The 13,138-nt window shown below is 48.4% G+C and overlaps 1 protein-coding gene across 1 annotated transcript in view; it reads left to right on the top strand.

The window, feature by feature from the left end:
• LOC311226145 (FRAS1-related extracellular matrix protein 1-like) overlaps positions 1–12,572 on the top strand; it is a gene marked incomplete at its 3' end in the record, with an annotated part of 56,398 nt that extends 43,826 nt beyond the window's left edge. Inside the window, exon 9 of the mRNA XM_084311519.1 lies at positions 12,466–12,572. Coding sequence (XP_084167645.1) covers positions 12,466–12,572 — 107 coding nt within the window. The remainder of the gene's footprint in view (positions 1–12,465) is intronic.
• Positions 12,573–13,138: the final 566 nt, after the last annotated feature.

Genomic DNA, 13,138 nt, shown 5'->3' with positions numbered 1-13,138 from the left:
TTTAAGATATAGTTTATGCATTCGCAAATATGAGAGCTCTGTCATTGAAGTGGGTGGTGGCACTAATAGTAGCGATTTTTATTGTTTTGTCATGACCAAACATAATCCCAACATAGATAGGAGGTGTACTGTATGTCAAATGTCGGTCATGTGGTGGAAGAGTTTAGTACAGTCACACAACAGAACACCAGTGTTTCTAGTAGATATGTTTATTAATATAAATAAACACCTCTGTCTGAACTGGTTCGACCAGCGCTTCTGCCGCGTCTCTCAGCGGAAAAGGGCGTGTGCTAGGGCGGTCACGTGGCCGTGTGGCCAATCAGAGAAACGCTGAACGAAAAGCTGAACACAAGTTGGTTGCCTTTAATATTCACGCAGGCCTGTTCTTATTAAATATACCCGTGCTGTCTGCCGTTCTCTTTGTCTGCATATTGGGTTCCATACGCATAGTAGCCCTGGCAGTACATTGGGTTCAGGTACAATTGACCAGTTTGTCACACTAAAGAATCTGATAGACGTTCACGTCAATTCTGTGAATAAATACATAATTCCTGCTTTTTCCTGCAATGTCCTCTGCTTCACCGAAACATGGCTCACACCGGAGGTTCCAGACCACGCAATTCAACCAGCAGATCACTTCTTTATCCATCGCAAGGATCGGACATCAGCAGAGTCCGGTAAACAACGTGGAGGAGGTATTGCCTTCATGTTTAACAAAAATTGGAGCGATCCAACTAACGTGAAGGAATTATCCAACCACTGCTCCCCAGAACTGGAATATATAACCATCAAGTGTCGTCCTTTCTTCCTCCCGAGGGAGTTAACGGCGATCGTCCTGGTCGGAGTGTATATTCCACCGCAAGCCAGCAACAAGGTTGCGCTCTCCAGACTCCACGACGAGGTAAATAGAATCCAAGTGGCGAATGTTAACGCCGCCATTTTAGTGCTGGGAGATTTCAATAGCGCCAATCTGAGAAAGGTATTGCCTGACTTCTATCAGCATGTGACTTGCAACACCAGAGGCGGTAACATCCTAGATCACTGTTACACGCAATTTAAAGGTGGCTACAAGGCTCATTCTGATAGTGGCTTTGGTAAGTCAGATCACGCGTCCATCTTTCTTTCACCAAAGTACAAACAGAGAATTAAAAGTACTCCCGTAGTCTCGCGAGAGGTGCAGAAATGGGATTTGACGTCAGAGGAGACGATCCGGTCAGTGTTTCACTACACAGACTGGAATGTGTTCCGCGACACAGATAACATTAATGTCTACACGGAGACAGTGCTGGACTATGTTTGTACTAGGGTGAAAGAAACAATCCCCACTACCAAAATGAAAGTTTACCCAAATCAAAAACCCTGGGTAGACAAATCCGTCCGTGAAGCTCTGAGAGAGCGCACCAAAGCATACAACGACGGCCTAGTGGCAGGCAACATGAATGACCACAAGGTGGCGCGATACAACGTAAGGAGGACAGTGTCAGAGGCCAAACGACGCTACAGGGATAAAATTGAACTCCAGTTTGAACAAGCTGACTCTAGAGCTATGTGGCAGGGGCTCAAAACGATGACAGACTACAAAGGCGCCTCCCTCAAACTGAACAGTGACATCTCCTTAGCAAATTACCTCAATACCTTCTATGCGAGGTTTGATGCTGGTAATAACAACACCAGCTCACAAGCCTCGGCAATGGGGGGGGGGGGGGGGTCGGCTGCTGATGGAGGCGCAGTGTTCAGGGTAACAGAGCATGAGGTGAGGCGGACCTTTAAAAAAGTGAATATCAGGAAGGCAGCAGGTCCGGACGGCATCCCCGGCCGCGTCCTAAAAGTCTGTGCCGACCAACTGGCCCCAGTATTCACTGACATATTTAACCTGTCCTTAGAACAGGCTGTCATCCCCACCTGCCTGAAGAAGTCCACTATTATCCCTGTACCCAAAAAATCCAAGCCTGCTTGCCTCAACGACTACCGCCCTGTAGCTCTCACCTCCATAGCCATGAAGTGCTTTGAGAAGCTAGTAAAGGGCTACATCTGCTCCTCCCTCCCCATCAACATGGACCCCCTGCAATTTGCATACCGCCCCAACAGGTCCACGGAGGACGCCATATCCCATGTGCTGCACACAGCAGCATCACACCTGGACAAGAGGCAGGGGAACTATGTGAGAATGCTATTCATCGACTACAGCTCGGCATTCAATACCATAGTCCCCTCCATACTCATAGCCAAGCTCAGGGACCTGGGCTTGGGCTATGACCTCTGCCAGTGGGTCTTGGACTTCCTGACTGGCAGACCCCAGGTGGTGAGAGCAGGCAACTGCACCTCCTCATCCATCACCCTCAACATAGGGGCCCCCCAGGGCTGTGTTCTGAGTCCCCTCCTCTACTCCCTGTACACACACGACTGTGTGGCTCAGCGGAGTAGCAATACAATCATCAAATTTGCTGACGACACAGTGGTGGTGGGCCTGATCTCTGCCAACGACGAGAGGGCCTACCTGGAAGAGGTCAAGGTCCTGGCGGGATGGTGCCAGGAATACAGCCTCTCCCTGAACGTCAGCAAAACAAAGGAGATGATTGTGGACTTCAGGAGGTCGGGGGTCAAGGACTACAGCCCCCTCAGCATCGACGGGGCACCGGTTGAGAGAGTCAACAGCTTTAAGTACCTCGGAGCCTACATATCCGAGGACTTGACATGGACCACACACATTGACAGTGTTGTGAAGAAGGCACGACAACGCCTCTACTTCCTCAGGCGCCTAAGGAAGTTCCAAGTCAGCCAGAAGATCCTTAAGAACTTCTACTCATGTACAATAGAGAGCATCCTGACCGGCAACATCACCTCCTGGTTTGGGAATAGCACTGCACAAGACCGAAGCAGACTACAAAGAGTGACACGTTCAGCCGAACGCACAATTGGAGGGGGGCTCCCCACCCTCCAGAACATTTACTACAAGCGTTGCAAGGGCAAGGCTAAGAGAATCATTAAAGACTCCAGTCACCCGAACAACTGCCTCTTTGAACTGCTGCGGTCAGGCAAGCGATACCGGAGTCTCAAGGCGAGCACAGAAAGACTCAGAAGAAGCTTCTATCCCCAGGCCATCAGGCTGCTAAACGAACAATGAATGAACACTACACAACAACAACCACCAAACGCACATAGCACACACATCCACACGCACACACTCACTTTAAACAAACACACTGTAGCACCCACTCCACACACTTTATAGCACACACCCACTTTAAACAAACACACTGTAGCACCCACTCCCCACACTTTATATTTATGGATGAAGGATTGCACTACAACTCGTACACCTTACTGTAAATTGTACCTAAAATTGTACCTCATCCCATTTCTGCTTTGCACTAGATAGTACTGTACATTAGTACACTGCATAGTATTGTGTATTGTATATTATATGGTAACTCAGAACATTGTACATATGTCTATACCGAACACTGTGACCTCATTTTTCTTCTTCTAAATTCATGCTATATTATGTTATTATGTTATTTGATACTATCTTGTCTAGCACAGTCTCTGGAGCGTAACAGTAAGAAGCATTTTGTATGAAAGTATTCTGTACTTCTGTATGACAACTATTAAAGAACTTGAACTTGAACTTGAACTTTTTGAGGGTTTTTTCTTTTTCAGTTAGACATCGCGATGTATCGTTGATGACATTTCTCGCAATATATTGATTATCACAGATATTGTGCATCATATTATCGTTATCGAGGGACAAATATCAGTATTGTATCATATCGTCAGTTACTCGTATCGTCCCACCCCTAACACACAAACACACAATATAGCAATATATCATGCGTACACACACACACACACACACACGTATATAATATATAATATACATGCACATGAACATACAGACAGACATACTAGTATATACACACACACACACACACACACACACACACACACACACACACACACACACACACACACACACACACACACACACACACACACACACACACACGCACAGTCAATCGCCAACTGCTGCCAACTCGTTTTGTTTGTTGTTCAGACTTCATCCTTCACGAATGGGACCTAAGGAGGACTGGCGGGGGTTATGAGAGGGGCCCCCCACCCCCCACCCCCCACCCCTACCCCAGTGATGAGCTGAGCTGACACATGCTGGACAGCCCCCCCCCCCCCCCCCCCCACCGTGTCATATGGAACTTTCACACATAGCACATGTTTTGTTTCAGTTTTCTTCCATCGGAGGGAGGAGGAGCAGCCAGGGACGACTCTACGCCGGTGTCTTCAGGGACGTGTCATCTGGGCTTGACGTGACGCGCAGAGGGGTACGTTCACCCAGACCGCCTCCCCCCGAGTGTGGGTCACCCATCTCCCCGGCTCACCCATTCACCCGATGCCCGGAGAATATCGGGGGCCTACTGCGTGACGTCTGGAGAAAAGCTTTGGGTGGCGTTTCGCTTATCTCCCATTATGTCCGAATGAGCATCTTCTCATAATAGACACATCAATCAACTTCCATTGTCCAAAAATCTGTATTGAGATGGCAAACGGTTGTCACCGGACCTCAGATGGAACACATCATGCCTCAGTGGTGCATGCCAATTCGGCCACAGGCATGCATCATTTGCACACCGCTCATCTTTAGAATAGAGAAATTAGTCTTGAACACGTCCCAACACTGAGACGGCTTAAGTTGAACGTTTATTTGAGGAACGAGGGTGGTATTGTTATTTGATACACACCCACACATGTGCACATTACACAGACACACACACACACACACACACACACACACACACACACACACACACGCACGCGCACACACACACACACGCACACGCACGCGCACACGCACACGCACACACACACACACACACGCACACACACACACGCACACGCACACACACACACACACACACATGCACACACACACACACACACACACACACACACACACACACACACACACACACACACACACACACACATGCACACACACACACACACACACACACACACACACACACACACACACACACACACACACACACACACACACATGCACACACACTTTCACTCACACTTCAATCAGTGCAACAGTGGATATTACTCATGATCAATCTCCCTGTCTGTGTATCTGTCGGTCTGTCTCTGTGTCCAGACGCTCCAGCATGTCGTCCCGCTGCAGCAGCTTGCCGGGCCCCCTCTCTCTGCCACACATCAGTACCCAGCCTGCTGCCCGCTCCCCCAAGGAGGGGACAACACCTGCTGTTGGCAGCCACCACCTACCCTCCCTCCCTCCCCCCAACCCTGTACCCCTTACCCCCCCACACTGTCCCACCTCCCCCTGTATACTCTCTGTGAGCAGCTCCAGGGTTGGAAGGGGAGGAGGGGGGGGGGGGGTTCATGGGATAAGTTGGGACATGGCACAGAATCGTTGGTAAACAAACGTGAAAATGCTGAAAATATACACGTTGACTGCTGATTTGACAGGTTTGTTGAACTGTTTAATTCTTTAATTCAGCAACATTGCGTGTTTAAACAAACGTATTGTTACCAAAAAGCATTACACTAACAGCGTTGTGATCGCTTTCTTCTGATGAAATGGAGTGAGAGCCGCGTGTCGGGCCGATGTCACCAGCTGTATTCGAGCGCCCTTTCTGGTCATCGTTACCGTTAATACGGTGCCCAAACGTTGGTCGACAGACAATTCATGGCTGCATCTGTACATGGGTATTTCTGAAGCCGTAGCTTTTTCTATGTGTTTTGGCCTTTCGTCCACATGCAAACTGAAAACGGACCTTTTTGAAAACTCTGGCCCGGGGGCAGTGTTAATTTTGGCAGCTATTTTCATTTTAGTTTTAGTCTTAGTCATGTGTCAAGTGCTCCTTTTTCGCTTTCATCATATTTAGTCATCTTCATTTATTTTTCGTTTAGTCAGTTTTAGTCAACTATGTCTGAGCATTTTAGTCTTAGTCAGTTTTGTCTCAATTTAGTCTTTTTTGTTTTAGTCTAGATTTAGTCGACGAAAACGGATGACATTTTTGTCTATTTTTAGTTAATGTACAATTTTTTTTTTATTATATAAATTATACAACTTTTTTCGTTTTCTTTTTTACAGCTACTGTTTTATATATACCGTTTTTTAGTAATAACTAGAAGGTAATGGTATTTATTCAACAACAGGTGATTGTATAGTTTAGGTTAGCTAGTAGCAGAGGCTCTGTTGTGATTTTTAATGCACAATAAATATTTAACATTCTCTTTTGAGATTCCGCCTCAGACTCTTATCATTTGGCACTAAAAGCTAAACATTGTCACTGGTATGGCTGTCCGCAACATTTCATTAATTGTGTGCGAGAGGTTGATCAGTTAGCCACATTAGCGTGAGCTAGGTTAGCCAGTTAGCGTGAGCTAGATGGAAATACAAACAATGTAACGTTACTGGTGAAAAGGTGATTTACCTTGGAATACTCCTTTGCCAACTTGCTGTACCTTGCTTGCAGGTCTGCAGCTGGATTATGAATAGTCCCAACTTTAGCCAAGGTAACGTTAAGCTAAAACTAGCTTTTCAGCTAATGCTAATGACAGAGCTCCCCGTCACACTGCTCTGTCGGGACGATGGCATTAAGAAAAGTTATAATTATTTTGTCTCGTCTTGTTTTAGTCAACAATATCAACATACATGAAGAGAAATTTCGTCCTGGTTTTTGTAAATTACATTTTTGTGTCCTCAGTTGTGGTCAACGATATTTAATAAACTATTTAGTCTCATTAGCGTCACATGGTCTTCAATAACGTGACGTCACATCTTGTTGTCGTCATGAAAAAAACCTTTGTTGACGAACATCTTTCGTCATCATTTTAGTTGACAAAATTAACACTGCCGGGGGGGAAGATTTTCAGAGACTGGAACTTATGGAAAATGCTGACGTTACTTACAACCAATGGCCCACATGTATACGGATAATGTTTGAAAACATAGCATTTAGGCCTTCGTTTTTTAACCCCCGTCCACATGATATTTTCGGTCATGTCATGTGAGCGTTTTTTTGCATCGTCGTGTGGACGGAGATATGTTTAGCTTTTCAAAAATATACCCGTGTTTGTGTGGAATAGGCCTCAGACCCAACATCCCCAGCCGTGCAACCCCCCTCCCTCCCCCCATCACACCCCGATGCCCTCACACTCTTCTTCGGCTCATTTGACTCAGGGTTGATTCCTCTTCATCGCCCCGAAGCCCCTAGTGTTTCCTGCCCATATGGTTGTGTCGCATTCTGGATCTGGTCTTCTGCTTGTGTTTTGGTCGGGGTGGAATCGCAGGCTGTCTGACCTGACCTGTGTGAATTTGGGTGAAAGGGGGTGAAGCCAACCAACCAGCCAGTGGGCACAGAGGCCGGGTGAGCGTGACATGTGGCGGAGAGGCAGGCAGCCATGCGCAGCAGTCAATGAGCCTGTCCACTCATTGGCTAATGGGTCATATTATGGTATAATAGTGGCGCCCATTAACTGGGCTAGAGCAATGGCATGCTGCTCGCATAGGAATGAATCCAAAATGTTTGTGTTTAGTTAAAGCGGTAATCCGCAAGATCCTCATTTTCGTTTGGTTCTCCGTGACTATCTATTGGTGATAAGCGATCATTGCTGTCGTGTTTGTGCACTGTATTGACTTGCTTTGCATCTTCAAAACATTCACGCCACTGAGTTAGTCTTATATTCATTCGCGTTAAGTACTGAGTTAGTCTTCTATTCATTCATGTTAACTACTGAGTTAGTCTTCTATTCATTCATGTTAACTACTGAGTTAGTCTTCTATTCATTCATGTTAACTACTGAGTTAGTCCTCTATTCATTCGCGTTAAGTACTGAGTTAGTCTTCTATTCATTCATGTTAACTACTGAGTTAGTCTTCTATTCATTCGCGTTAAGTACTGAGTTAGTCTTCTATTCATTCATGTTAACTACTGAGTTAGTCTTCTATTCATTCGCGTTAAGTACTGAGTTAGTCTTCTATTCATTCATGTTAACTACTGAGTTAGTCTTCTATTCATTCATGTTAACTACTGAGTTAGTCTTCTATTCATTCATGTTAACTACTGAGTTAGTCTTCTGTTCATTCATGTTAACGTAAGGTTATGTATATAACCAAGTTCTGTGAGTTATGGTGCGCTCACCACCAGTTGCACTGTACCTCACTTCGTGCACGAGCACTGAATAAAAAATTCCACCATGTACATCCCAACATTCGTCTGGCCACACCCCCATCCGCTTACCTTCATAAGCAGGTGTGTGGTCACCTACTCGCCTCCTTCCCAAACTTTCACCACAAGGTGAGATCAAGGGCAGCAGCGGCGTCTGATGCTGAGCGTCGCCATAATTCATAGAACTTGGTTATATACATAACCTTACGTTCTGTTTCGTTAAGGCTTCACTCAGCACCAGTTGCACAACAGGGGCTGAGCGGGAGCCATAGCCCGACAAATACACCCCGCTGAGGCCCCCCACAACCATCAGACCGGGGAGGACCGAGCCCCCCGACCCTCCCTAATGGAGGATACCCCCCCTATTGGAGGCTTACGGGAGGGAGACGGATCCGACCAGGCGAAGAGGAACTCAAGCAACTCAACGCACAGGGTGAGCAGACCGTGGCTTGACCCCACGACTACACACACGCACAACCCGCATGCCACCAGGGAACGAACGGAGCAACTCAACCCCGTGGCAAGGCCGTAGCAGCGGAGCGCGAAGGAAGACCCAGACCCACTGAAGGGACTGGATCCCCCGGAAAAAGGGGGCCCGGAGAGGTAAACGACGCCACAGCATCAAGACCTCACCAGGCGGTCACTAGTGACACCGCCCCCCACATCGCCAGCGTATTCGGACAGGGCCCCTCCAAGATCGGGCCCTTCCCCCCACTAGCACGCCGCCTGGCACACTGACCCTGGCACACTCAGGCAGTCCGCATGGCTGTAACTCGAAGCACTCAAGAGGCTACACTACAGCGGGAGCAGGCAGCGCACCGGGGAGACGACCACCAGAAGGGGTCGATCCCTCAATCCAGGCAGCAGGCATTTGACCCGAGCCTGGAGCACTGCGGACGAGACAGGCGCCAAAGGGGTCAACTGAAAACAGCACCCCAGGCGGAAGGGGCGTATCCTGGCATTGTTGCGCACCATGACAAAGCCTCCACCAAAAAACCCCGACCCAGAGGGGCAGAGGCAGAGAAGGCTGACACGATTGGCAGACGTCATGAACGTGCAGGGGCACACTCAACCGGGTAACCCGGGAGTTGACTCCGCTCCAACACACCAGGGAATCAACCACCCTCTTGGTACCACATGCGGTGGTTGTTCCTATAACCCCTCAAGAAAAAACTCCAAAACACACCTGCGGGTATACACTGGCTATACCGCAGTACAAGTGTTTCAGTTTTCAAAAAGGGGTTATTCCAGGCCTACGGGTCGACGAAACACAACTTCGGACCGGGCCCGGTGGCCCGGGAAGCACACAGGGATGCCAGAGGAGGTCCATAAGACCACCCCAACAGCCCCCTCTTCGCCATGCGTAAGAGAGGAGCGAAAAGAATGGAAAACCAGCCCCTTTATGATAACGCAGGGTACAACATGTACCCAACAAAGGGTCTCCATAACGCCCAACCCTGTGACACCCGGGCAGACCCGGCAATTTCCCCCCCGAAAAAAGCACAAGTCCCTCAGGGTACCAGAACAGAAGATCTGCGTCCCCGGCGGACAACAGGTTATCTGACCTGGACCAGCGTGACCAGACTCAGTCCTGTGCCCTAATCACGCCGACATCCCCACTCCAAGAGAGGGGGTAGGTACGCGTGTCGATCTAAAACATGAAAAGAGGGCGCCACCCAGACGGTCACATTCGTACAGCGCTCAGTGGCCCACCCCAAGGGCGTGAGACCCCTCTACCTATGTTTTGATCTATTCCGTTAACATCTCCCAGATATAAACAAGAATTCGTCGAGACTTAGTAACAGTCGCTCGGAAGAGAAAACCTCCATCCCAGTTGCCCTATAAAAACGCCGTTTTAATAACGAGCAACCAAGGCGTGCCAGCCCCATGCATGATTCTTATCAGAAACACCCCGAGCCAACACTATGTACGCATCGAGACCCAAACACATCAATGGATAGTCTAACAAGACACCAGACATTGTTCCTCTAAGTCGCCTGGGAGAACGACAAGGAGCCGTCGTGCTTCACGTTTTTTCCTCTTTTTATTAAAAAGAAAGAACACAGACTGACATGAATCCCACGTGACGCGGCTGAGGGTAAAACATTTTTCATTTTCACATCCCGCCACCCTCACCACAGGGAGGAGACGGGAATCCTCAGAGAGACTTCGCACGTGAGCCATAAATTGAAAAGTCACGGTAATCTGCCATCGGCCTATCAAGCCGAGGCACCCCCTCCTTCATACCATCTACCAAACCCACCACCCTCGTGACTCGCACGTAGGCGGGGGTGAGGCCCGTGATGTGGGAGACCACCTGTCCCTGATGGACGTAGGCCTCCATCGAGGGGAAAAATGGGCAGACAACGCCCGTCTCTCTCACAGGACGACGTTGCCATAGATGACCTATGAGATCATCAGGGACAGGAACAGGCAGTGGCTGCGGCAGCGGCACGCCGTTTGCAACTGCCGCCCCCGCCATGAGCTCGGGGAACAAAGCATGCAGTTCCCCCTGCATACTTTCCCCCACCGAGCTCGCGTCCCTCACATGCAGCAGACTACTGGTTACAGAGCCACATTCTGATGTGGCTGATAGCAGGACATCCCGCCGCTGAGTCCCCAAGGAGACCTATCACCCCCCGCCAGTGTAACCTGGACGGGAGGCGGACATGTCTCCACCGGGGCGTCAAATAAGAACCCGTCTGCCTCTACCATGTAGTCCTTCTGTTTCCATTGGTCATGGAGAATCAGACGCATCCTCATCCGGCTCCAGCAACTCCCCAAAACCAGGCCATTCGCGTCTACAAGCCACCATCTTACGACGGGAGCGAGCAGACGCAAAAAGTTTGCGTCTCAAATCCTCCGCCACCAGAGGAGCCGGCCGCCCAACAGCGGACGACTCTCCGGCGGCAAAGGAACCAGAGCAGGAACCAGGCCATCTCACAGGAGACGGCGCTGGTGCACCAGCTCCTTGGAGAGGCAAACTACCTATCGGACGCCTACCGGTCGCGGATGCCGAGCACGACAGTGGCCTCAACCCCGCTCCAAGACGCACGACAGAGGAGGAAATGGAGAACCGCTGGTGAAGGGTAACGTTGCTAGCGCGACCCTCCGAGGTAAACATTATGACTTAGCTTTTTTCTTTGTAAAAGTATGAGAGAAAGAAAAAAGCAAGACAAAATGTAAACACGTAACTCAACTTTCTTCAGCTTAACAACCTCGTCAAGTGATTTGGTATACAGGCACTTCCTTGTGGTGAAAGTGAAGAAGGAGGCGAGTGTGGGGCCACACACCTTCTTATGAAGGTAGCGGATAGGGGTGTGGCCAGACGAATGTTGGTATGTAAAGGTACATTGTGAATTTTTATTCAGTGCAAATGCACAAAGTGAGGTTAGTGCAGATGACGCTGAGCGGAAGCTAGTATGATATAGAACTACTGAGTTAGTCTTCTATTCACGTTAACTACTGAGTTAGTCTTCTATTCACGTTAACTACTGAGTTAGTCTTCTATTCACGTTAACTACTGAGTTAGTCTTCTATTCACGTTAACTACTGAGTTAGTCTCCTATTCATGTTAACTACTGAGTTAGTCTTCTATTCATTCATGTTAACTACTGAGTTAGTCTCCTATTCATGTTAACTACTGAGTTAGTCTTCTATTCACGTTAACTACTGAGTTAGTCTTCTATTCACGTTAACTACTGAGTTAGTCTTCTATTCACGTTAACTACTGAGTTAGTCTTCTATTCACGTTAACTACTGAGTTAGTCTTCTATTCACTCCAAACAAACCGCTGTTGCTGCTGATGTAGAACGCATCACTTCCGGTCTGTGTGGCGGATGATTTTCCCGGGAATGTTTAGAGAACAGAAAAAAAGAAATGTATGAACAGGTTAGAGGTAGAATCACAATTGTGTTGTATCAATTTGCGACAGAGGACGTCAAAATAGACATTTATTTACATGAACATTTTTGAGATTATTACGTTAAAACCCTTCCAAGTCTAAAGGCGCAAAAAGCGAGTACAACTCTAGGAATCCAAAGCAAAGACCTGTCCAAAGTGTTTTGTTCAGCGGCAAAGGCATGATGTCACAAATTCGCTTCATAAAAAAAGATAAAAAAAGACGGATGAGAAGCAGGCGTATTATCTTTTCCTAACGAGAGAACGATAGCCTGAACTAAAGGGAAGGAATGAAAATGCACAGCAATCATCATTACCCGTCCCTCAATAATTCGTGCTCATATTGTTATGGCAGAATCAATTTCAGAACGTGAGATCAGCGCCTGCCAGTATCCTCCACACCCCTCGCGGTGCTCCGGGGCTGATGGAGTTCTGGCTCCGGGACTGAGGATCCTCTTCTGAGACAAGCGTCCAACGTGTATCTGCCAATCAATGGAACCATTTGGAAGCGTGACCAAAGGCTGTGTCCTCGTCCAAGTCTGCCCCAGCAGGGTGTCCGTGGTCCCCGGCACACAGAGCCAGGGGCCCCTCGCTATACCACCGTAGCATCTTTGTTGCCATTGTGTGAAAAGCAGCCACACAAGTCGCTGATCTCACAAGGCTTTGGAGCGATAAAAGGGGGAAAGATGAGGACCTATTATACAGCACATCGGCGGAGGCCAAGGATTCAACTGGTGTAAACAGTACAACGAAATCCTCCCTTAGTGTTATTGCTTTTTCTTGTGCCTTTCTTTCACGAGGGGGATCTGAATGTCGGAGCTGTCCCGCCAGAGGCGCTGGCTCCTGGACTGGGGGGGGGGGGGGGGTCTTGGCCTTGTGTTTCTGTGCACACAGAGGCGATGGGAGTGTAGACACACACCACCAGACCTAATAAGGAGAAGTCAAGACCGGCTCCACTCCACGGTTCTGCCCCGTGACTCACAAGGTGTGAAGAGGGTGGCGAGACAAAGGAACAGTCTACTATACTG

The sequence above is a fragment of the Notolepis coatsorum genome, assembly GCF_963971535.1.
Source record: "Notolepis coatsorum genome assembly, chromosome: 3".
In the NCBI taxonomy this organism is placed as follows: Eukaryota; Metazoa; Chordata; class Actinopteri; order Aulopiformes; family Paralepididae; genus Notolepis; species Notolepis coatsorum.
This window is presented reverse-complemented; position numbering and strand designations above follow the sequence as displayed.